The following is a 26,381-nucleotide window of genomic DNA, read 5'->3' as shown; positions in this document are numbered from 1 at the left end:
AAGGATGACAGCCATCAGTACAAGCTTCCTGAATACCGTGGGGTTGTTTTCTCTCTTTTTAAATAAGGAAAATGGGTTGATCCATAAAATCTTTAGTCCCATTAACCCCATCATTCATTACACTGAAATACCTGATTATGATTATTTCCCACCCACCAGAATGTTTTAGATCTTTGTATAGGAGGGGTAGATAAGAAAGAGACATACAAACCCCAACATGATTCAATAAATTATAGTTTTAATGTTGACACAAGAAACTTGTGCAATGTTTCCCAGCAAGCAAGCGATCAAGCTACCTGAAAAACAAGTCCTACTCTGAGGTCTCCAATATTCAATAAACAAGACACTTTGTCATCACACAACAATGTTTTACAGAAAGAACAAAAGCAAGACTAGGACAATGCAGACAAAGGGATTACCAATACAGTATATGGCATATTCTTCTGATACAGTATTTTTTTCCCCTGGTGATCAGTACAGGAAAACAGTTGCATCGGCAGCTCATAGAACTGAAATAGAAGTCCTGCTGTTAAGCATATCTGACAAGGAAATTGATGGAGTCAAATCTCCTGTGGTTAGACAATGCGTGTCACATGGCAGTTGTCCGTTTCATCCAGAAATAGGGTACTGAAGACATCATTAAAAAAGGTAGGGTGGTATTTGCAGGCTCTGTCACAGTCAGGATTAAAGTTCACCTCCAAGATCTGAGGCTGCATAATTCTTTTCCCTGTCAAGGCAAACACAAACACTGCTGCTTAATACAGAGATCCCAAATCACTATTTTTCTTTAATCCTGAAATTTTAGAAAATTATTGGAAAAAGCATCTTTTGTGACCCAAACTTCCAAGCCAGTAGGGTGTTTTTGTTTCAGTGGGTTGGTTATTATTGGAGGGACAGAAGTATGTTCTACCATCATTTATCCAGAGGACAATTATCCAACAGATTATGCACCCACTGTTCTAATTCAATGCCTCCTCTGGAATGAGAATTTCCAGCCATTCAATATGATTGCCCTGAATCTGCTGTTTTGTTTGTCAGTCTCAAACATCTTCAAGAGAACTCTGCTTCTCCTTTCACATTTCAGTACAAACCTTGCTTTCTTAAACCTCCTAGGTATTTAGCAGTCCTGTTCCTTTAAGTGCAGCCACCCCCATCTGCCACTTCATGCCACTCCTAAAGGAAGTCAGGAAATTTAATTTTCTCTTAAAACTTCATCAGTTCTGGATCAAATGCATTCTGTGCAGAGAAAACCAAAGGATTTTGTTTCACGTCAGGTGTTGAGCTTGTTAAGTGAGGGAACAACCTTCTGATGGATAAGTGAATCCTACTGTGCTTTGCACAGGAGCAACAAATCTCTCTGTCCACAGGCTGCCCACAGCTTTACACCACTGCCACTGGCACCACCCCTCTCCTTCAAAAGGCCAGGGATCTGTGCAGCTCATGTTCAGCCAAGCATGTAATGTGAGGTTGGTTCTTTTACTACAGTATTTGTCCTCAATCTAGTAATGTTTGTGAGCTGCTTTGCTTGTCCCATTCAGGACACCTCTGGAACAGGTGAAAGAGGATCCAGTGTTGACACAGCAAAGCACATTCAACCCCTTGTTCCACCTCATCTCAGCAGCAAAGGCTCCATTTTATACCTTCTGTTTCTCAATCATTTCCCTCCATGAAAGCAACTCAATCTTCACAGAATCAGTCCCTGCAGCAGTGGCCATGGGGCACTCACCAAACACACAACACCTAATTGCTCTGCAGGCAAACTTGGGCACAGGCAGTCAACCTCTGTGTCCCAGAGAACCCAGTACCACAAGAAGAAAGTATGCTCAGCTCTCTTCTTCCCTGGCAGTTCTCTTCGTGTTGGTGCCTCTGCTACTTTTTTACCTCTACAAGGAACACATGTCTGAGTCAGGGACATTAACAGCAAATTTCTGAGCCTCCTAGTAAGACAACACATTATTCAGTCTGTCTAGCAGACTTTGCTACCAGTCCTCCATCCTCCACAGCTGCCTGGGAGAAAGGTTCAGGTAGGCAGCCTGCCGTGGCACTAACATGAAGCAGCGTCATTCACATGTTCTTGCAGAGACTTGGTAACAGCTGAATGTCAGCCCTGAGTACATCAACAGCACTGAAATGGTGAATGTGGTCCCTTCCCTGCTATAGTAAGTCACTGTGCACTGAACACTTCCAGCTTCAAGCCTGGAAGCCACAGACAATTAGATGTCTCCAAGATTTTGATAGAGTTAGGTATTTCAGACATTTGTTTGGGGTTTTTGTGTGTGTGATGGTTTGATTGGAATCTTTTGGTCCCCCCCACCTGTTGTTTTGCTCTGTTTTTCTCCAAACAGAGAAAAACAGCAGGAGGGAAAAAAAGGATGCAGCCCAGCAGCTGGCAGCTGCATCACTCCTGTTAAGCAGCATGGCAGATGCTATCCCCAGAAATTTGCAACTTCAGGTGTCAGTGGGAGGCACAGAGAACAGACTTCTGAAAAGGTTCACAAACATAAACAATTCAACATTCAAATAAAGAGCTTCTCACCATCTCTGCTGGTGTCCCACTTAAGCATCAAGTCAATGGCATATATTGCTCTTGAAGATGGATAATCACAGATGCCAAGAGGGGCAGGTTTAGATGTAGCAACTTGGAACAATTCAGCAAATGCCTTAAAAATACTTGCCTAATAACAGAAAAAGCAGTGAATTCTGAATGAGCAGTGAGGTTCCATAAAAGCAACACACATGTTTCTAATCACTTCATTCATGCAGTGCTTGAAAGGGTTTGCATCAATTGCACTATACAACAGATGAAAATCTGCACAGTACTGGCTTCCAAATGTGCATTTAGACCTAATGCCAACACAAAGAAAGAACTCAGCACCAGGCAATATCCATGGACTTTTCCGGGGAGCCAATGAATACTATGGAAATCCTAAAAATAATGCATTTAACATTAGAATTAATCCCCTTCTCAGGCATTATGCCAAATATTGCACTTATGTGCAGAAGAGGGGAAAGGAGAGTTCTGTGAAGACCAGTAGTACAATTGTGAAGTTCTTTTTTTCCTGCCTATTCAGTTGTAGTCTTGCTTTGCTTTGTTCTGTCCTGCAATGAAAAATCTTCAAGCCATTTATACCCCTAAGAAAGGTGGGGAGGACTTAGGTATTTTGAAAAACAGTCAGATATCCAATCTGGAAATGAAATAAGCCAGGAAGAACACAGACATGTGAATTTTAGCATTAAATTTATGCTGCAGTGAATAATTCCCTCTATTTTCTGTACACTGTACTACTTGGGGTAACCTACAGGATGTATTTTGACATCTCTCTTTTTACCCCTTGTAGTCTCTTTCAGACTATTTTAAACCCTGTCATATTCTGAGTATACAAGGACCTAGTTAAAACAAATGTGAATTAATTTAGGAAATCATGTATCAGTTGGATAATTTATGCACTTTTGAATTAATATGCACCTATAAAGGCTCAGCCATCATTCACTCTCTCTCTTCCAGCTCCTAATGGAAGAATGAAAGAATTCAGTTTTGTGCATGTTTCGGAAACAGCTCTTCACATTCAGCTTTTTCTTTCAAGCACAAATCACAGGAAAAATTAAAATCAATGAGAAGGCCCTCATCTGCTTTCCTGCATGTTTTATGGAACTGTAGTATTTGGAGTTTCCTTTTTACAGTAAAAGATGCCCTGGTATGAGAGAGCCATCTGTGTTCTGGTGAAAAGTTGTCTGTGCAAGGAGCAGGGACAGGGCTCTGGCAAGGCTTCTAACACAGAGAAGCTGGGGCAGCAGCAGAAAACTCTGCACTTGAGAGTAGTCAGGACTGGCTGTATTGCTAAGTCCAACATAAAGAATTATCATAGTGTGATCATGAAATAAAATTCTCAAATTATAAAATAAAATCCTCTAACAATCAAGTATTTGAGGGCAAATTATAAAAAGTTCTGAAGTAAAGGTTAACATACTATCTCCTTTGTGATACACATGAAATATGTCTTCTAAGAAAAAAAATCCTAACAACCCAAGACTTTTGGAAAAGCTGGTTTGCTGAGTTAAAAAAAACCCCAAAACACATAATGAACATTTACATGAGAAAGATGAGTTGCTGACTTACTTGTACTGTTGTCCAAGGATATTCAGGATATTGTTTTTCAAACAGAGGAATAAAGTCTTCACAGTGCACCTAAAACAGTTTAGTAACATCAAAGGCTGTCTTGGTCGGGAATGACAAGAGAATGGAACATCAAATATATTTGCCATTCATACAAATACAAGTAGAGAATTACAGAATTAAGACAGCTCCTGAATACCTTCCTTGTTCCAGGATTTCTTGTTGGAAAAGATCACACTAAAGCTTTGACAATGACAAGCTGTCGTTTTTTATAGTTCTTTTATTGTCTCTATCAATGTGGGTTCCATTCAGAACATAGGTTTGTATTACCTTAGATAACGGCAGATGACTGGGATAAAGAGGGGGAAGAGTCTAGGAAAGTAACTTCAGGTATTTTGAACACCCCGCTGAAGTGGATGTGAAACAGACTATTTGCTAACAGCAAGCACCAGGAAAGGTGAGGGAGTGTTTCTACCAACAGAAAGGTGAAGGGAGAGTTTTGGGCTGTTTGCTTACCTGTTTCAATGTCACACCAGGAGCGTAATTCATGACGGTGAAATGCTTCTCGTAATCATCCAAGTCATCAAGTGAAAACGCCCTAAGGAACAGAACAACTCCTCAGTTTAAGGGCTCCAGGGTCAGCAGCTGCAGCCTGCGAGGGGAGGGGAGCACCTGTTGGAAAAGCGCAGCCAGAACACGTCGTAGCTGTAGAGCTGCAGGGGCCGCGTGGAGCGCAGCAGCACCACGTATCGCACGTCGAACTTCACTGGCCCCACGTCCTCGCGCTCAAACAGCACCGGCTCCTCGATGTATTTGCACACCACCTACAGCACAGCATGTGGGACAGCTCAGGGGAAATGCAAGTGTCACTGCACCTTAGTCACTCAGGGCAGCCCTGACTGCATTTCAGCTTTTCCTCAGAAAGGTGCATGAATAGACAACGTTGCTTTTTTCACACTCTGACTACAGGGTGTGGAAACATGGAGGCCAGGATGTTCTCATTTTCAAAAATCACAGATTTCTAACTCTGTTGACCTTGCTGTTTTGCAACAATTGTGAAGTAATTCTGTGTGCATTTCTGTACCCCAGAAAACACATGCAGTCCACACATCACCAACAAATGGTGCTGAAGCGAGCTCCAGTGCTCACACACAGTGAGGTACAGGTGGATGTTGCAGGCTCCCCGTAAAAAGCTCCGTAATTCATCTCTTGTTGGCAAGGGTGGTCCTTTGTGCCACTGAGCAGAGCAATAACAACCAACCAGGGGACAGAAGCAATTATGTTCCCAAACTGATGAGCAATGCTAACTATAGCCAGTGTGTTTGTCTGCCAGCCTGAGGACTGGCTTTACAGCAGCACCACGCCAGAGTATCCCTTATTGCCAGGGCAAGTTTTATTCTTTACGTAAGACAACATCAGGCTCTGAGTTCATCATGGCTATAATTAGAGTTTACCAATTTGCAACTGAATCTACTCTGAATCGTATGCTTATGGCCAGCATATGAATTTTGAAGAATAAATTTCCTTTGTATTTTCAAACCTCCTACGAAGCAGTTTTTTCAGCTCTGCTTTTTAAATGCCATTCAAAGTTATGCCCTCTTACCTTTGGGCTGCTTTCCCTGTGCCTGATGATACTGTTCAGGTTGTTGGTGATGTGGGTATCCAGGCTTCTGGCCAGGTTCCATGGTTTGCATATCCAGTGATTATCTTCTCCTCTGGGAGAGAAAGACAGAGCAACACCTGTAAGTACCCACCTCATTCATCTGGCTGAATATCCATTTGGCTTGATCCAGGTCTTCTCCTGAAAAAACACTTCATAAAGCTGTGAGCTACACTGCAAGTATTGAGACTTTTGCTGACAGCTGGGTGGAGCAGGTGTTAGGAATAAGGGAGAGAAAAGGCAGTGGTACCTTTCACAAATATTTTTTTTTCCAGTTAGGGCCTAACTCAGTCTCACTGTTTATCTCCTTCTACTGCATCTGACTCTATCAAAAGGGGAAAACAATCCATCAACAGCATCACCATGAAACTTGCAAAAGCAAGTCACGGTGTGGAACTGATCTGTGCCAGGAGCCTGGCAGAGAGAACACTCTGACAGGGTAGTGTGCAATTTTCCAACTTGGTCCCTACTGACACCTCAAAATCATTCACATTAAATGACACCAGAACTCAACTCTTTGAGAAAAAAACCACACAGTGTATCAACAGTTCACACTGCAGGAAAATAAAACTACACCACCATTGTCTCACTTTCTAGCACCCAGACACCTCCTGGGGCAAAATTCTTTTGAGATATCCTTGAAAAAATCCAGCAATATGCTGGTCTTTCCACCTATCTTTCCAAGTCTGGACAGGGTGATGCTTGATGTATTTTCCTCAACTTATTAAAGCATCATAAAGTGAGCTGAAGATAGCAATGAACTTCTGTTTTATTTGAAAATTTCTGCCACCTCCTTCCCATTAAGCTTACATACACATTGCATGCACTGTGAGTCTTTGATGCTGAAAAGGAATTAAAGCACCACACACTAGGGACACATGGCAGGTGTGCTCTCTCCTGGTCAATGCCAGTCCATAAGACATTATGTATAGCAAATAATGGCCAAATGAAACACCTGGCATGTGGCACCATAATAAGCAGGTGTCACCAAAGCAGCAACCTTTCAACCAGAGTACTCCATGCCAGACAAAAGAGCAGTAGCTAATGCTCTCTTTCACAAGAAGAGAAATCATAATTTCCACCCAAGGGAGCTGCAGCAGGAAAAGTGTGGATTTAAAAATCCTAAAGCTCCACAACTGCTTCAGTCTAACACTAAAACTACATTTTACTTTCATAACCCTACAGAACCCAAGTACTTTAAACATTTTTCACTCTGGGTTAAGTGCAAGAACTGCTACTGTTCCCTTGGAAAAAAATCCCACACTTGTTGCAAACACATTTTGAGGCTTTGAATATCTGTTAAACACAAGATGCAAGATCCTGACTCAGAAAAGAGCAAAGGACTTCAACTATGTATTCAAACACAGCAAAGTTTCTGGGTTTCAAACTGCATTGCTTAACTGCTCTTACCTAAAATAATAACCTAAAAAGCACCCATTTTTCAGATAAAATTCACTTTAATATAAATGCAGCAAGAGCTAAATCATGGTAGTGCAACAGCTGCCAAGACCAAAATGTGGGCTCCTTGTCTTTGAGTAAAGTGAGATTAAGACAGGACAAAACCTAAGGAAGAGGAAACACAAGTCACCTTCTGTCACGTTGCTGGAAGCAGCTGATGAACTGAGGCAATTCTGTCTGGAGGTTAAAAGTCCGAGGCAACCACCTGGGTCCATCTGGTCCTCCAGCTCGTCTAGCAATGGATGCCAGGCAATCTTTGACAGTCAGGAGATTCTCACATGGGAACTGATTCACCATTACCTCAGGCCTCTCCTCACTTAGCTTCCTACAAAGCAAACAAGTGCTTGGTGAAGGGGAAGGTTGGGGAGGCCTTTGGGAACACAGTTTTAATAGCAATTTGGGAACACAGTTTTTATAGCAATTTGAAAAGAAGTATTATCAGGGGAATAATGAATCCTATAATTAATTAACCTATAATCTTTGAAGTGTGAGAAATTGTAGAGGATGTCTGCTTCTCCCTCGTTGTCTGTGAATACAAAACGGGGATGTGTCAGGTTGTTGAGGACTTGCTGAATGTCTGTGAAAACCCTAGAAGAAAGAAGCACATGAAAGAAGAAAAATGTCAATTTAGTTCCTGAAACTGATCAACTAATGCTTGAATAGAAAAAAAACTTTTGTTTTTCCTGTATACGCTCTCTGTGACAATCTCTTTTTGATTCACAAAAACAAATTGAAGCGGGATAGATAAAATACTTGTGAGAGATTACCTAAAAATTATCTATTTTGAGATAGAAATCTCAAAGGTAGTTTAGCTCTGACAGCTTCATAAAAACAACAGTTCAGAAGATGATGACTAAACCCCTGACACAGAAGCAGTAACATGAATTCACTGTTCTATGTGAAATATCTAGAAGTGAGAGTGGCCTTGTGAATACCTTCACTCCTGAAAGAGCTCTAAAAATCAATCTGCTGTCATCCACATGAAAGAAAATAACAGGAAATCTTGTCAGCTTAATTCTGTAGCTTCAGAAGATTATTTTTGTTTGTTCAGAACTGTAAATAACCCAAACATATGAAAGTAGGTACATTAGGTATATGCTGAGAATAAACAAAACTTTGAGGCTTGAGACAAATTCCCTCTCAACCCCATTTAAAATCACACAAAACTCCAACCCAAGCCTGACAGACATTTCAGAATGTAACCAAGAATGTGGTATGTTATTGTTTATCTTAGGAAATTTCCCTCTCAAATAAAACCAGCGACTTGGATGATAAAATAAGCAGATAGAAATAATGGTTATTTTGATGACTTTATAGCTTTAAGTGAGGCCACTTCCTTCAGAATTCAGCATGTTAACTCAAAAAGCAAGACCATTTTTTATATCATTCTCATGGTAAGGGAACATTTAAACAGAACAAAAAAACCACTAATTTTTTCCATGAGAAACTGCTGTATTCTTCCTCCTCTCCAGATCTATTCTTATCAGTTGTAGAACTTTCCTCTCCTCCTCCACTACTAACCGACTGGAAAATATATTCCCCTGAGAGACAATTCTCTAAAAAGATGAACTGCAGAAATAGCCCAGTCACAGGGGGAAATAAATTCTTTAAAAAGCAAAGTATGTAAGGTGTTTTGCATAGCTCCATGTGTGAGATATTACAATAGCTATACTATTTATGCTGAAGCCTATAACTGAGAGAGATAACTTCACTCTGGATGAAGGGAACCAGCCTGTTGAAAGAAGCCATCAGTCCTTCCTCACTGTTGCAACAGAACAAAATTAGTATTTCCACAGAGACCCGCTAGCACTTCTTCCTGCAATTTGCGGCTTCTTGGCTTCTCCTTATAAGTCTGTACACAAGGGGAAAGTGTAATACCAAATGTACTGGATCCACTGCAAGTGCTGCCAAACCCACAAGCTCCCCTAGCATCCACTGGTTTGGAAAAAATGTTAGTCCTTGCTGGAGCAAAAGGAAATCACAGTGGTGACCTAAAGATAAAAGGCAAATGATATAATGCTGTAACAAAGTCCTGAAGCATCCAAAATCTCCACACAAATAGGCAAGAAAGAACACATGCAGCACAAGAACTACTAAAATTGAAGTTGTTCAGAAAAATCCCAAACTTACAAACACACCCTACGAGTCACCATCCAGCAAAGATGCAGTGCCAGAGCACTAAGGATTATGTATTTGAAGACTTGCTTAAAATGCAGCACAAAAGAAATAGGGGAGCTCAATCTAGCTTTAAGTGCAGGATCATCATTGCAATAAGATGAGGTAGGTTAGATTAGAGAGGAAATAAGGCCATTTCATTTGTTCTAAGGTAATACACTGATTATACCACAAGGTAAGGAATGCACCAAGTCCCATTCTGGCTTTGGCAGAGCGCAGAACATCTCCACTGCAATCCTGTATTATCAGCCAAGCTATTTTGGACCTTTCAGTCCAGTATCAGTGAAACACTGAACTAACGAAGCCAGCTAACCATACCTCCCAAAGGATGGTTTTTTTCCCCTGGAAAAAACTGAAGTCCTGGTAGGGATGCTATTAAGTCTGGGATTAAAGATGACATTCAGTGAAATTATAAAAGTAAGATAAATATATTTAGATGTTACCTAACTTTAAACTCAAAATATTTAAAGCTAAGAAGCAGTTATGAGAATTAACTCCCACAGCACAGAGCTGACAAGACCAACCAAAACAAAGAGTTGCCTCATAACAGCTCTTTGGACATTTTAAAACAGTAACTGATGCAGCTGAAGAGAAACATGAAAGAGAAGATCAAAAGAAACAGAGATGATCAAGCCCAACACAAACTGTAAAGACTTTCCCTAATAAATCCATCTTTGAAGCATTTAGTTGATTCTTTTGTTCCCATTCAGTAATCAGCACAGCTGGATGGAACAATCTCCCTAGGGCAGCAGTTACTATGCTACAAGACCTAATTAAACCTATAAATTTGCTGTATCAAACTACTTGTATTCATTCCCCTGCTTTTCAGGGTTCAGGTTAAACATTTATTTTATCTTCCACTCTCTGTCTTAACTCTGCTTGGATACAAGACGACTAAGAGTTTGTTCCAGGTTCTAAACTTTGCAACTTGAATTTCTTCTGAATCCCCTAAAACAGCAGCAATCCACAAAGGAGAAAACAAACATTATTAACAGGCTACACCCATCTACCCAGCTCCACATGTTCCCATCTGTCTGCTCAGGGTGACAGCCCTAAAACCTTTAGGGAAGGCCAAGAGCACTGGAAGGCTGCAGCTCCCGCCCAGTCATCTGCACTCTGAGATGCTGCTCTGAGATGTTCCTCTGTGAAGGAACATTAGTACACAAAATTCAGAGCATGAGAAAGACCTTACAGCCTTTCTGTGAACAATATAAAGGAAAAGAGAGGGAAGCCATTAAGAGTACATTGACTGGGTGTAGATTAAATTCCTTAGAAGAAGAGCAGGAAGAATTTGGCGTGTTTCCCCCTCCTTACTTTCCTAATGTGAATGCCATTCATTTGAAATGTAAGATACAAACTAAAGAGGTAAGCAGTGAAAAATGTATCAGTGTTTCCCAACATACTCAGTATTGCTTTCTGCCTCTATCAGAATGTATCTGCCTTTGAGTCCTGTATCTGAGTACATCAGATGAAAAGTATCAGCTTTTGCTTATCCTCACAGTGATGTAACCAGAGATTTCAACTACAAATGGAACCTCAGCTACCACTGAGCAAGTTAACAAGGAGTGACTTTTCATTTTCAGTAGTTCTTCACAAGTAAACTTAATCTAGGGAGTAACAAATCAACACAAGAAGCTGGTGTGTGAGTACACCTACCAAATACATTTTAGTGCAACTTTACCAGTTAAGCAAAACGTTTCAAGCGAGAACTGTGATCCCAGTGTCAGACTACAAATACCCCAGAGTGCACCTCACAGCACATGCTAAGCAATGGTTTGTTGTTCTGGAATAAAATCAGTAACAAGGCAGCCCGGTCATGCAGCACCACTGTTTTTGCTCAAAAAAATCCCTTATCTTTGCAATGTTCTTCCAGCTTTCTTCTGAAATGGTTTCACAGCATATGGCACATTTTTGTAGTAAACATGTCCAATTCAAAACATCCCAGGTTTTGATAGGATTCCTGTTTGGTAATGCCATCTGAACAAGGGGAATAATCTGTTATATTCACACAGCACAGAGCAACCCCTATGGACATACATGCTACAATGCAGAAGACAAGTCTTTAGGATCTCTTCTACACCTTAAATCATACTTAGTGAAAACAACACTGTGTAACTTAGTGTTAAAACACGATGCAGCTTTTCTTTCACCCAGAAGGTGGCACTTACTAAAAAAAAAGAAACAAAAAATCAAACTAAATGTATTTTTTAGAAGTTATGTAAGTGACAATTCATTCACTTTGAAGAATAAATCCAACAGCAGTAACTAGTAAGTCAGAATTTTAGGCAAGTGGCTCCATATAAACCCACCTTTAACTTGCCTCAGTTGCTCAAAGATGGAAAAGGCCGTTCAGCCTGAACACACTGCAATTACTGCACATAATCGTGGTAAGAAAACATTCTGTTTGTGGATACGTACTTGAAAACTTTGTCTTTGGCATAAACTGGTGGATTTATCGCTACAGGAAGTTTTTCCTTGTTTTCCGCTAAAATTGCCTAGAAAACAGAAAACCACAAAAAGTTAATTCTAGGCAGAATGGAAGAGTCCATTGCATGTCTTACTCCATTCTCTTTGGTGCAAGTGAATTTCAGCGAAGTTACAATTCCATTACATTGTGCACTATGTTGTCCAGAAAAAAAAAATCAGTACAAGAGCAGAGGCAGAAGGAAATCCTAACAGTAAAAAGGAGTAAGAAATAAGGCTTCAAGACCAGGGCACATCAACGCTGCTGAATGACCCTGAGAAATTCTTGTCTTCTAAACATGAAAAAAAAAAAAATTCCACAAATCATAGCCAATCATATTCAATAGAAGACAAAGTTGTACTTCCAACAAAATGGAAAACTGACCATTTAGCTGTGATATTTTGTTACAGATGACTAAAAAAATTATAGGACATTGGAAACCAATTCTGCTCTGTGAAAATGAGGAAAACGTTTCTTGCAGTCTTCAGCAGGAACCATGCCTGCAAAAGTCTCTCTCCATCCTGTACAGCCCCCCTCTGACTGCTAAAAGGAAATACACTTCTACATAACTGCTGATGCCCTGCAAAAGGAGGCAGCTCTCAGAAACTCTGGGACAGGAGAAGCGCATCTTGAGAAAGAAAAAGAGCTGCTGCTGTGCAACAGCCATTAGAATTCCAGCTGATCCAGACTGTCATAAGTTGCAGTGAGGTGTCTGTCCAGCCACACATGTACCTCTTTACCTTTAAGGTTGGCATAGCAATAAAATCCTACAAAAGTGGAAAGAAAAACAAAACCACAATGGTAATCAAAGATCTTAGACATCACCTTCTAAAACAGATTGGGCAGTACAAATACAAAATAATTCCTGTAGTTGCTCCAGAAAAAGAAGGGAACCTGTACTTTTAAGGTGAGAAGATTACAATTCTCAGAACAGTACTAGAGGATGCATTACTGTGTTTTTTGCAGCTCAAAGCAAGGGAGCTGTTGAAATCTCCCTAGTCCCATGAGATACTTCCTCAGTCCCAGACATTTCATTAGAAGCGGCCTCCCCTGACACTTGTTTCTGCAATCATTGCCCCATCATCACCCACAGTATCATCTAAGTTACAGCCTTTGTGGTCTGTACTGGAAATCAGAATTAGATTACACAATAAGAAACATGTATCAAAAACTTAAGCCAAAATGTTGCTGTGACAATTCTCTCATTATTTTACATATAATGAGAACTGTCAGCAACATCTTTCTTTCTAGCTGTATTACTTTTGGATCGATCCCTTTCTAACTGTGTCACTGTCACTGACATGTTTTATGAAAAACGCTTTCCTAAGGATTTTTCCTCCTGAGAAGCTGAGAGGCCTCAGGAACAAAATGTAAACCATGATTATCTGCTGCTGTGGAATGCAACAGGTGGATCTGTGATTGGTCTCATCTGGTTGTTTCTAATTAATGGCCAATCACAGTTCACCTGTCCGGCCTGTCTCGGTCAGAGACAAGCCTTTGCTATTCATTCCTTTTCTATTCTTATCAAGCCTTCTGCCAAAATCCTTTCTTCTATTCTTCTAGTATAGTTTTAACATACTATATATCATAAAACAATAAATCAAGCCTTCTGAAACATGGAGTCAAGATTCTCATCTCTTTCCTCATCCTGGGACCCCTGTGAACACTGCCACATGTCATCTTTGGTGTGTCTAGGGATGTGGCATGCCCTGAGCTACTCCTCACTGGCCTGTCACCAGCTGAGACTTTCTTTTACTCTAGAATGTCTAGCAGTAGATGTAAGTTCTGTTGGTTGGTTCTAGCATCAGTAGGGCTCTCATCTCTCAACAGCTGAGTGGCAGAGACAGTTAAAAAAAAAAGCTACCTTGAATAGATGTTTTTAAGGTAGAGTGGTAAAGGAGGACACTGGACTCAATTGCCACACAGTTCTTTAACTTGACCTGATTGTACCAAAACTGAATTAAAACATGCAAAAGTTGCCTTCTCTGAGACTCTGTTAATACTAAGTACAGCTCTTCCAAAAATGCAAAATCCCAACCAACCAATCTGCCTTAGGTTACAAGACAGCCTAGCTATTATGAGCATACAAATTTACTTAGCAGAAGCAGGTTAACTTCACTTCTGACTAGATATTGTTAATAACAAGCTGTCGGAACTCAGGACATACCTCTGGGAGTCTGGAGTTTCCTGGGACCCTTGCCAGGGGGCTCAGAGACCCTGGCACACAGCCCAGAACACCATCGGGTTCGAGTGTGGGCCATGGAACAGCTTGGCACCTTTGCATGAGGAGATAGAGGCCACGGCAGTTTAGATGGTATAGGGATAAAGTACTCACAGAGTGTAAATGTAGGTTTTAGGATTTTTGGTATAGGGGCTTCTGGTGACAAGATGGAGGGATTTGGGCGTGTCTAGCCTTTCTTCTTCTTCTTTACCTCCATCTTGTCTGGTGATGTTGGCACTTTTAGATTGGTCTAGAGTAGAAACTCACTGTCTAGCGTAGATGATAGGTATTGGAAAATAACTGTAAATATTGTACACGTAGTTTGTAGTATATAAAGATAACACCGCCCTGGGGGAGGGCGGAGTGCCTCTGACTGTCCTGCTGAGCGGATCTCGGCTGGACAGGGAGAAAGAATTTTATAGATAAGATATAATAAATAACCTTGAGACCGAAAAATGAAGAGCCCTGACTCCTTCTTCAAGCACCGGGCTGGGAAAAGAAACTTTTGAACCTTTTCCGGGGTCACTCTGACCAGCTAGAGAGAGAGAGAGACCCCGGCAACTGGCAGTCCCTGGGTGGGCCGAAGAAAAGGTGCCTAAGCGTGCGTGGGGACAGAGACAAACAGCCGGACTCCACAACAAGCTGGATAGAGCATTTTCTGCCTCTCATCCACCATAAAGAAACAGACGGTTGAGGTTTAGAAGCTGTATTTTGAATGCTCTAAGTAGCCAGTACAGCATCCTCATAGGTATCAGTTTCCTCATTTTTCTAATAAGTGAATCTCACGTAGACATTGTTCATGACAAGGAGATTCCAAACATTCATTTCACTTCATTTAAAATATCATAAACATTTATTAGAAAGGAAACAAACTGAATGAGAACTTTAGAAGAGTGCCATCAAATTAAAAATGTTTCTGCTCCAATATTTGATAGTTCTAAACCCCAACACAGCCCAGCACCCAATCTGAAAAATTCAACTTTTCTTAAAATAATAAAAGAAATCTTTCTGTAATTCAAGATCGAACAGCAATGCTACAATAACAAATTCAATCAATAAGCCTACTAGGCTATGTATCAAACATCTACCTGGAAGATGGACACCTCATATGAAGTACCTTGTAGTGTGCTTATAAAAATTGCCATGCAATATTTAATAAAATATCAAAACTCATTTATGTTGCTCCAGTATTTAAACACTTAGATATTACATATAAGACTTTTCTTGTCTCACTGTGCTTTGAATTGCTTTTTTTTATTTTAATGGCTGTCCTCTGAATCAGTCTTTAAAAAGAAGCAAAATAGAATTCTTGCAACGCTTTTCTAGACACTGACCTCTTTTTAAAGGAATGAACCTGTTAAAATCATACCTGGTAATGCTCATCTGGTGGCTCTGGAGTAGAAGAGCTGACATCCAACACTTCAGTAGGCACCCAGGGTAACAAAACACACTTCCTGATCAGGCGATCCGTCTCCCCGTAAGCGTAATCACGAGTGACTTCATCTGCACCAAAACCAGGACAACCTTTAGGAACTGCCTTTCATTTCCTACTGAAAATCTTCAAATGACAGCTGTACAGTCAATACAACCACAACTTTTGTTATTTAAATGAAAAATTATAGATAATTAAAGAAACGTGATAAAAAAGTATTATTTAGGATGTTTATCTTCTCCACGTGATGAAGGCAGAGGTTAGCCTCTGATTAAGATTTCAGGAATAAATCATTGGCCTGGTTTCCCAACCTTCAGAGCCTGACTTTCTGACACAGATTTTAAAGGACTTTTTTTAAACCCCTCAAATGACTGAATTTGCAGTTTCAGTAAGATAACGATGCAAGATTTATACTCTCTGTCAAGAAAACAATAGCAACATTTTTGGACTGGTAAAAGACCTCTGTTCTGAAATACAGAAATATCAGAGAGAACTTTTATATTTGACAGTGTTACGAGAATGCAGCTATTTTGGTCTTGAAATATTTGTTCTACTGTGAAATGTTCAATAGAAAATGGGCCAGTTCTTTGTAAGAACTGGCCCATTTTCTATTGCAAGCTTTAAAGAAAACCCCAGCTCCTCAGACACACACTCACCACCAGTTTCAAGGTCTCTCAAAGGCCAGAGAACTGTGTAAGCAATTTGCTGAGGCATATAAAACAAAGGTGCTGCGGCAAAACTTGGCTGGTCTGAATGCTGAATGCGTGATCCAAATTCATCCATGATGTACCACACAGGAACCTTCTCCTCTGCAGTCTGTATGAATAAACAGAGGGGGACATCTCACACACATGGACTGCAGGAAAAGCTCCATGAGACAGAGGCACTGGCAGCACCCCTACACCACTTCTCAGATTCCTGCTTCAGCTCCCTCTTTCTTGTGCTACTGCTATTGCCTACCAGACCCACTTTTCCTGAACCAAACCAGCTGCTTAAGACAGCTAAACCAGCAGAAAGAAGGCTGCTTGGCATGGTTACTTTCCTTCAGTTTCTTTCAGAATCAATCAGCTAAAAAGTGTCTGAAGTTTAAGAGTGAAGGAGAGCAACACAGCCACTTGCAACAACAGCTGGCTACAGGTGTTGAGGCTGCATCATCAAAGCACCCCTTCCTGCAACACTCATCATGAAAAAATACTAAATGAGAAAATAAACTTTAAATTGTTTGGTAGTACTACTGTGCCCTTTTTATGAAGGCAGAAATGGAGCAGAGAGACTAGACTTGAGATATTTCCCAGAAAAGTGAACAGAAGACAAGTTCAGCTACAAGTTGAATTAATTGTCTTCTGGAAAATCACTTTTCAAGTGGTAACACAGATAATTCCATTTCACTCACAAGCTATTCATGACAAATTGAGAAACAAAGAGATAGAATTGAAAGACTCAGAGATACTGTTCAGATTTCTCTTTCATTTAAGGCAAAAGTCATAATGAATCCCCTTTTCAGGGATTTTTCAGACCTGATTCTACTATGAGTTAAATTTGAGCTTAAATGATAAAGATGACCAGTCCAGAGAACAGTCTCAAGACCCTGAGCTAATAGGGGCAGTCTGATAATGCTCTCACTGCTCAGGACTAGCCCTGTCTATTCTGCATTGGGCTGAGGCCAAAGAATTCATCCTTCTCCTCTTTAACTCAAAAGACTCAAAAAAACATAGGAGTTCCACTGCAAACCCTACAATAGGGTTTTCACCTACACTCCAAGGGTTATATTACCTCAAAAATGGCATGTGTGCACTTGAAGGTGTTTGAAGGCTCAAGACATGTTGGTACAGCGCTGAAGGACTAGAGGGCAAGGTGACCAAATCTGGTGTGGTCTTACCCACACATCCTAAAAGTAGCATCTGCTTTCCTTCCAATTAGGAGTGCCTGTAAGGATGTTTGTTAATATTCATGTACTGGAACATATCCACCCCAAAATTTTTAGCATCCTGAACAGTTTTACCCCTTGAGAGAGTTGGTAGGTCTGGCTGTACTTCCACATTTCCTGTAGCACCAGCTCGATGCTGCCCTCGTCCGGGAGCTCTCCGTGGAAGGGGACGCCCATGAGGTTGGCCATCCTGTGCAGCAGCCCGGGCACACGGCGCAGCTGGTGCCGCGCGTGCTCCACGCGGTAGGTCCAGGCGTGGTCAATCAGGAACACGCTGCAGGAGAGTTGGGGTGGCATCACACCCCAGGGTGGCGTTATACCCCAGGGCTCTCTCACACACACAGATACATGCTCTGAACAAATGCTGCGTTTCCCTGGAGATGATGTGATAGCTAATCTGCTCTTAGTCACAAAGTCACTCCCTGAGCACACACTGTGGCACTGCAAGAGCAACTTTCCAGCAGTAATTTACACTCTGTTTTGCTCTAGGAAGCTTATGGTCCATTAGCGAGCATTTCCATGAAAATGAGGAGCAGATAAAGAACCGGCATTCAGTTTGCGAGCTTATTCCCTTTAAAAGCCAAGGACACAAATGCTTTCCCTTTTTATCACTATTAACACTACTGCATCAACCTGATATTCTTGCCTTAACCAGGAAAACAATACACTGTTTTGAAAAATTACTTGAGGACCTTGTTAGCCACAGGGTTTGTGACATCTACTGTCATCTGTAAAGCCAGGTAGAGAAGTCTGAACATCAGAAGCCTGTATGAGCCATTAAAAGAAAACGAGCAATAACTTTTGATCGTTTCTATTTGTTTTGTTCTTTCTTTCTTTGGGGGGGGGGGTGGAATGTGCCACCAAATTATTTTTAGGAAAAATTGCATTGCTTAAAAAAATTACAATCTAACCCAAAATAAAACCATACATATCTGGCACAACTTCCCTTGACAAGTTTAACCCTTGCTTAGGCTGCACTACTTTTAGAAAAAAACCACAGTTTTTCAAACAGAAGGGTTCTTCACATTTTGGTGATATCATCTGACTGAACAAATACAGAGAAAAATCAGGATTCTAATTGCTAGTTAAATCCCCAAACCACACAAAAAACCCTACACAACACCTATATTTCAGAAAGCTAAAAACATATCAGCTGTCACATAGAGCAAATATGGTTGAACAATTATTGCATCCCAGACTCCACACACATATGAAACCTCACTTAATTTTAAAATTAAAGACTCCAGAGAATGCTACGGTCAAGCTCTTTCAAAATGTTAGCAAATAGGTGTGTTGGTGTTCTGCTCCCATATTCAAACACCTGAATGCTGCAAGGAAACCCAAGATTATCACAGGAGCTGGTTTTGAAATTGATAATTCAAGAGTAATCTCCGATTTAGAAAGGTGATTACTTAGGTTAAGGCAGGTGTACAAAGGCACATCCCTATGATTTTTTGTTGGTTTTACTCATCAAGCTTAATTTAAATTTTTAGGTTTTGCATGTTTACCTAAGATCTAAAATGTATGAACAGTCTCACAGAAGTTTTACAGAACTGAGCAGAACTGAACTTAGATCTCCAGCAGAGACGACTTCATCTCACTGCTTTTTATTAATATATGACAAATACTCTGTTCTATGTCTGAAACCAGTAAGAACACAAAAACAGTACTATAATATAAAGTTGTTTCTTACACAACTTTATACTAGTCCTATTCACACCTCCTAGTCTTACATTCATGACAGATAAGCTGATTTGAAAGCAAGCGAACAGTAACTTGATAGATTCAATTCCACACACTTGCACACAACCACTCTTGAATTATACTTTAACCAACTGAAGGAAATGGAAGCCCACAGAATATTACCATGAGTACCTTCTTGGCATGAGATTTGTGGAGATCACAAGTATTTCTTTAGGTTTTTTTTGCACAGGCACACAGTCTTGCAGATACAAAGGTTTGCTTTACTTCTGCAGAAATCATTTCATTGTTGCCTTTTCTTTATTTTCTCCCTGAGTTTACTAAAAACCAATTTCTAACTATCTTCCTGCATGATTTAAAAAGGAACCACATTAAGATATTTGTGCTCCCAGTACCCTTTGCAAGGGGTGCTTCATAGCATGCATCTTTCCTCATACATGCAGCTATGTCTTAAGAGGTGGAAAAGAGGATTTCTGAATAGAATCCAACAAGTGTCAAAGCAAGCTGTCGCTATTATTTTAGGGTTTCACACTACTCAAAGACTGAAGACTATTTTTAAAATCACAACTCACCTATCAGGATTGGAGGCTTGAAGTCCATTCTCATTTGTTACAATAACTTTGAAACAAGGTCCATTTCCAGGATTTGGTTTCTTTTTAAATTGTTCTTCCATTTCTTCATCAACTTCTTCCTCCTCATCCACCTCTTCTACTTGCATTATTCCAAAGTAGTCACCAGCATCAAATATCTGAGATGGAAAGTGCACAAAATATCATGCAACTGGATAAGGCAGCACCCTGACATGCACAATGAGACACCTGCAGACATTTCTTCCCTGTAATCTGATAAAAAAATGGCACTTTTAACTTAAGAGATGAATGAAGAACAGTATTTATTCTTTCACATTTTAACAGAGCTGTTTGTTTGGGAAGTTTCTTTAGTTAATATTGGCAGGAAGCTTTGTTGGTTCTTTTGGCACCAGCAGGTTTAGTAAAGATTGTCTATCAGTTTAACGCCTCATTAAGAATTTTAGAGGCTGAAAACAGAATACCCTTGCACAACCTTCGCTAAAATCAGTAATTTAAGACCTGCCCAGGCTCCACAAGCAAACTAAAGTACATTAAGGTCCCTGAAGAAAAAGACCTTTTCCCAACTGAGCTCTGAACCAGTTAGGAAATCTCAGCCTACTTCCCTCTCTCCTCTTTCCCTATTAAAGGAACTATCAGTGCTCACTCAACCCCAGATAAATTGGGAGATTCCTTATTATACTGCTATATATAAAGTTAAGTTTCATACATTTATCTCTACTAAGGTGCTGAAAGGGGTTTGCTTACATTCTTGCCTAATCTGGATGCAGCAACTACATCTAGAACATATAGAAATGAGGGCAGTCACCACACAGGGCTCCCTTGCCAAACATCAGGCTTGCATACCTGGCAGAACCAAGACCCTGATGACAACTTTCATCATTTCAAAACGAAAATATGCTTTTAGGAAGACAAAATTAGGTAAAGCCTCAAAAGACTGCTGAAATTTTTCAGAGAGAATTATTTTGCTAGAATCACTCACACACTACCTAATAAACCAGGCATGGGCAGACAAATCTTTTGCCTTAATCTAATATGACTAAAAAGTAGCAGGGAAGGAGAAAGGTCTAAAGTGTGAGCTCTCGAGTTACTGACACTCCAAATCATCCAAACCTGCAATGGTTCAACACACAGCCTGCAATGCCACATTGCTAAAAATCATTACTTCTATATATTGTCGACTTCTTAGCTGTAAAATGCCAGTGGCAGCAACAAGCTTTCATTTGTTCAGGTGAGTGTTTCTGTAAGACAATTATTTTTGCTAAGCCTCAACAGGAGGGTGAGGAAATCAACTCCACAATTGTGAAGAAAGGCCACCTAGAAAAAGCAGACAATTGCTCAAAGAGGGAGTGTCCACCATTACAGGGAGAAAGTCAGCAGGAGAAGTAGCTGTTGTTCTCATCTTAAGCCACAGTTCACAGATCAGCTCCAAGTGGAGAAGTATCTGAAATTCCCTTCTGAGGAACAGGGGATGGTATTTTCCTCTGGAATAGCGGAAGCCAAGGGGAGGGGGACATGTTGGATAAAAAAATAACTGAATGTCTTGTGTTAGAAGGGACCTTAAAAGATCATCTCAGTTCCATCCCTGCTGCCATGGGCAGGGATGCCTTCCAGATGCTAACAATAGCTAACAGCTATTAGCTGTTATTAGCTAACAGCTTCTTAGCACACAGCTTCTTAGCTAAAGGCTAAGGAGATGCTAACAGTATGTTGGCTAATACAAACATATGCACCTTTTTAGGGTAAAGAAAATTATTCTCAAACAAACTCACTAGAGATTAAAATCACACCTATTAAAAAAATATCAGAAATTTAGTTTTTTTTCACTTCAGCAGGTATCAAAATAGCAGTTCCAATTTATTTCTAGTTTTCCAGTTGCTACTAGAAGATAACATTACTCAGTAGTAAGCAGTATCATAACCTCTTGCTGTCTAATAGAAGCCTCCATTGCCTTTTTAAGTCTCTGCATGGTTGCCTTGAAAATTTGTAGCTACTGAAATTCATGTAGCTGCAAGCAGGTCCCAGCAAAAGAAAGAGCCCTTCCCTGTGCTCACAACTAATTTTTGTCAGATTGGCTCCTAGCTGGGTGAGTTCCCTGGTCTGGTTGAGGGCACAAATGCTAATCCCAGCCCATGGTAGCCAGCAAAAGCAGTGTGCCAGGAAACACGTTCCACTCTTCCCTGAAGTGACACTACAGGGCTCCTGCCCGGATCAAGGGCCATCCTCAACAACCTCATTAGCCAGCAAAGAAGCGACAGACAAGTGACTGGGAGTCATCAGAAAATGAAAAGTGCAAGTAAAAATGCAAGTGTGACTCAGGGGAGCCACCTGACATGTGCTGCAGCATGGCACTGTGTGTGTTTTTCACACTTGGCTTTTGTCTTAAGGAGTTTGAGAGAGGGACAGGAGGCCAGCCAGCGGCTGACTCAGGTTCAGTCTTCCCTCAGGACAGGCTCCACCCGTTTACCAAACACCCACAATGAATATCAAGTTCCTCCACAACACTAAGGGGAAGCTGTTGCGTTTATATTTTAGTTTTTTGTATTAAATATCATCTCAAGACTGAAAAATGAAGGGATTCCAAATGCCCTAAGCCAAAGTTTTGGTCTTTCCCTCTGACAAATTATCAGATACATGAGGCTGTAGCAGTTGCATTTAGCAAAAAATCTCCACTTTTAATACCTTTACAGAATTATTCTTAATGAAAAAATTATCCTAGAGAGTTTATAACCTTGCAAAAGTGAACTATGTGTATTCCTCACCTAAAGCAAATCGCACTTCTCGCATCAGCTCAAGACCAGCTTAATCAGTGGCTTTTTGTGAGGGCTGTGTTGTTTTTTAAACTCATAATCGATAAAACAATCAGTTCACTGATGGGTTTGGAAGAAGCACCTCGTTGTCAGTGTGGATACACGGACAGTTTTGTGACTCCTCTCTTCCTCCCTTCCTTATAGTCAGGCTGTCACAATGAAGCTATTAACACAGCAGCTCCATTAAGGGAATCTTAAGTAAGCTCCTTAAGCAAAAACCAGCTGGATAAGATCACACCACCAATCTGAAAAGTAATCTCTGGCTTGAAACAGAACAGGGAGAGCTCACATTAAGTATTCCACCAGTGCAACCAATAACCTCTAGACAGCAAAAGGGTACTAACACATTCCAGTGGCACAACTGCTTGCAAGCAAAACGTGTTTGGGCAAAATCCCTCCCTCTTCCTGTTCACTTGGAGCTCCAACCTAACCAACCCCAGCAAACCAGAGAACTTGATACCAAAGCAGGCACATGTCATGACAGTTACCACTCAGGCATCTCCAGCAAATTCTTTTAAGGCACACTGCAAACTGCTTTGAAGGCCACAGGTAACCTCTGAGCAACAGGCTGCCCTCCACTGCTCTGGAAAATAAAATCTAGCCGTATTATCATGCTGCATTCCTTCTAGTAATTAAGAGCCTCCATTTCTAACTGGGATGAAACTCTAAGCAGTCTTTTGCCAGCAACATCTGAGGGCTACCAAAATCTTCCTGCAATACAGAGAAGTCTGCAAAATAACTTAGTGTATGGCTGGAATAGAAAAAGAAAAGATTATGACTAAAATTAGATGCAGGCACTGTATTTTTCAGGCTTATAAACATACTATACACAGTTTATCCAAGAGAATAAGAAACATCCACTACATGAGAAATACAATTTTAGCACTTACAGTGAATGATAACACATGCATATATTTTATTTTTCAAGTTTCTACCAGAAACACAAAAAAGAATTTCCTCCCAACAGACGCTGAATGCTAAATGCAAAATGAATAGCTAAAGGCAGGTTTACCAATCTAGCAGTTATACCATGTTTTGAATGAGCAATCCAATTACATAGTGCTCTCAGAAGGAAACCTGCTCCAGCAGATCCCAAGGTAAATTTAAAAAAAAAACCAAAAAACCAAACCCTCCACTTCTCACATGCTTTGCTGTACTCAGTGGAGGGAGGGTGCATTCACTCTGTATGTTGAAATATGTGTGACAGTGTTGGAAAACAGCTGCTTGGGCTGGGCTCTAGAGGTATTGATGCAAGAGATATTTTTATCTGTATTACAGATGCAAATTTTTCAAGTTCTATGCTAGAAAGTTTTAATCTTTGTAGCAGGTTAGGAATAAGGAAAAATTCTTCCCATTTAACACATGTAACAAGGAAACTCATCCTATGTTCTACACTGCCCTGGGGTTGTGCCCCCTGAGTTATACTTTATTACCTAGATTCCCAAAAACATTTCACCCCTTCCCCTCACCTCCTTTTCTTTCTTTACTGCTGCTCCTCCAGCCACTCTGCATGGTCCAGTTCTAAGTAAGGTCCTGTAGCTCTGTCTCTACCTCTTCAAGAGGTTATCCCAGTCCACAGCCCTCCTCGTAGTAACTTTTCCTGGACACCCCAATTTTCTCAATATCCTTTTGCCCTTCTTCTGGGCAAAAACCAGAAGCTGCAGCAGTAGAGACAAGCACTCTCAGCAGCTTGCTTTATCTTATCTTCCAAAGCTCACTGAAATAATGAAGTCTATTTTTCCACACACAGTGGGACATTTAGTACAGAAGAGCCTGCTCAGCCGCTACTGCAAGTAAAATGAAGCAGCAGGAGCAGTCTGCTGCCTTAAGGCATGCGCTTTCTTCATTCTGCCTTTTCTCATCCCAGCCTCCATAAAAACATCAGCACCACGGATCTCTCCTCACTCTATTGTCTCACTTTCTCAGTGTCACACCCTCTCAGCAAAGCTGCTAAGAAGCAAAGATTTCAGCCACAGGTCACAAATCTCAAGCCTGCATTAGGTCACAGCACAGGTTCAGTTTGCTACCTCCAGCTTCCTACTGGCACGTGGAAACACAACAGGTCTCAACTTTGGGTTTCCTTGGCAGCTTTATACTGCCTTCTGTTCCATCCTCTTCTACGACATCCCTTCTCATACCCTCCTACCTAAGCAGAGCAGCAGATATTCCTGCTCAAAGTTCCTTGCATGAATACTTACTGAGGGGAGTGTAATTCCACAATGAGTTTGTGACTGGGCATATGCTTGAGATAGTATAGATTTTCAGTAATCTTCTTTATAATAAACACATATCCCTATTACTAACACTACCACACAACAGACTGAAAGCAGCAGAAACATACTCAGACCTTTCCTGACTATAAACATTCATACCACGATTTGCAATGCTTTTCTCCTGTTCCTACTTTGAAGCTGAGATGCAGAAAAGAAGCACTCAGGTAACTGGAAATTACTTTACCTGTACACAGGTGTTAAACTGCAGTTCCCTCACTTTCTTTACCATTCTATACTACCAGTTCAAACTTCTCACCCCATCTCACCCATTTCTTCACTGCTTATCCTGCCTTCCAGCAAAGCACTACTAGTTGCTTTCTCCTGTAATCAGATCTCTTTCTCTCCCCAGGACTAGAAATTCACCTTATTCATATTTTCTTCTCCAGGTCGACTCCTCCAGTCTCCCTTAAACACTCTCAATTCTCCAGATGAAAGGTTTTGGGTTTTAGTCTCTCTCCTGCCTCAGTTCCTTGTTCCTTTACTCCCACAAATCAAAGACAGCTTTCCTCATCACTGAGGCTAGGCTGCAGATGTGCAAACTGAAAAAAAAGTCTAAATACAACCTGTGTCTTTACAATCTGTTTAAAATCACTCATTTTCTTCTCTTTGTTTCTCTTCCCTTTCTCATCACAAAGCTCCAGGAAGCAAGCAGATGGTTGCTACAAAGGTGAAAAGGGATACTCCACCCTGCAGTGTGCCTGTGCCTCCACATTCCCTTTAGCTCAGGGCCAGGGCTCAGCTTCACCTGAAGAAAACTGCCAAGCCAGGTAACTCATGCACTCATGAGATGAGCTGACTGAGCTCTGCACAGTTTTAAGTGACTGACCGCAGGGCAGATCTATGTGGAAGTGAACTGGAAAAAAAAAAAAATCAGGCAAAAGCCAATTCAAACCATAATGGATTAAGATATGACAACATACTGAGTCTAACACTACTACTGTTGCTGTTTTTTTTAATTCTCTTTAGCGTAATAAGCTGAAGGGTTGAGGACACTCTCCTGCATTGCCTGGGACAGAGATAATTTTTGTCTTTGAAGCTGGTAGAGTGCTGTGGCTTTTTTCGATTCATCACCTCTCTCCAGTACTGTATCTCTAGTTACGAGGCTTTCCAAACGCTTCCAAACTTCACGCCGACAACAAAAAGACGAAATCAGATATGCACAATACACCTGACGTCTTTTACAGCCCCGAGCGGCAGCCTCGGTAACACAACCCGCTCCGTGCCTTTCCCGCTGTCTCCTGCTAAGCAGCACCGTGCCTCTCCTCTCTTCTTCACCCAGGGGCGCAGGGGCTGCCCCCAGCACGGCTCTCCACGGCCACTCCCACGGCCTCCGCTCTCCCCGGCTCGGGGCTGCTCCCTCAGCGCCGCTCTCCCGTGCGGGACCGCCCCCAGCGCCGCTCACCCACCTCTCCGCGCAGTTTGCGGCTCAGGCTCTCCCAGTATTGCGTGGGGACCCGCGATGCGTGGAGCGCGGCCCCGTGCAGGGCCACGAAGGCCGCCAGAGCCTCCTCGCCCTCTCCCGCCATGGCCGGGCCGGAACGCGCCAGGCGGGGCCGAGG

At 41.2% G+C, this 26,381-nt stretch overlaps 1 protein-coding gene across 2 annotated transcripts; it reads right to left on the bottom strand.

The window, feature by feature from the left end:
* Positions 1-218: 218 nt before the first annotated feature.
* Positions 219-26,381, bottom strand: TTLL12 (tubulin tyrosine ligase like 12). 2 transcript variants are annotated; one of them, XM_009094082.4, is made up of 14 exons: positions 26,229-26,381; positions 19,725-19,900; positions 17,527-17,725; positions 16,181-16,340; positions 15,462-15,595; positions 11,826-11,902; positions 7,704-7,820; positions 7,363-7,557; positions 5,718-5,829; positions 4,787-4,938; positions 4,631-4,712; positions 4,118-4,186; positions 2,537-2,675; positions 219-727 (listed from the first exon to the last, which is right to left on the bottom strand). In XM_009094082.4, the coding sequence occupies exons 1-14, from the start codon at positions 26,346-26,348 to the stop codon at positions 576-578; spliced, it is 1,884 nt and encodes a 627-aa protein (XP_009092330.1). In that variant the 5' UTR covers positions 26,349-26,381; the 3' UTR covers positions 219-575. The 2 variants fall into 2 exon arrangements, with proteins under 2 accessions (XP_009092330.1, XP_050826131.1); XM_050970174.1 differs by lacking the exon at positions 26,229-26,381 and adding an exon at positions 24,019-24,278.

Source organism: Serinus canaria, chromosome 1A, assembly GCF_022539315.1.
Source record: "Serinus canaria isolate serCan28SL12 chromosome 1A, serCan2020, whole genome shotgun sequence".
Taxonomy (NCBI): domain Eukaryota; kingdom Metazoa; phylum Chordata; class Aves; order Passeriformes; family Fringillidae; genus Serinus; species Serinus canaria.
The sequence above is the reverse complement of the archived record's forward strand: the minus strand, read 5'-3'. Positions and strand labels throughout refer to the sequence as shown.

Bases quoted from the DNA above. Each gene is read 5' to 3' on its own strand.
- TTLL12 (XM_009094082.4), bottom strand. From the start codon at position 26,348: ATGGCGGGAGAGGGCGAGGAGGCTCTGGCGGCCTTCGTGGCCCTGCAC. The intron at 7,821-11,825 runs GTACGTATCCAC...TCTTTCTTCTAG, and splicing joins GCCAAAGACAAAGTTTTCAA to GGTTTTCACAGACATTCAGC. The intron at 4,939-5,717 runs GTAAGAGGGCAT...GCTGTGCTGTAG, and splicing joins ACAGGGAAAGCAGCCCAAAG to GTGGTGTGCAAATACATCGA.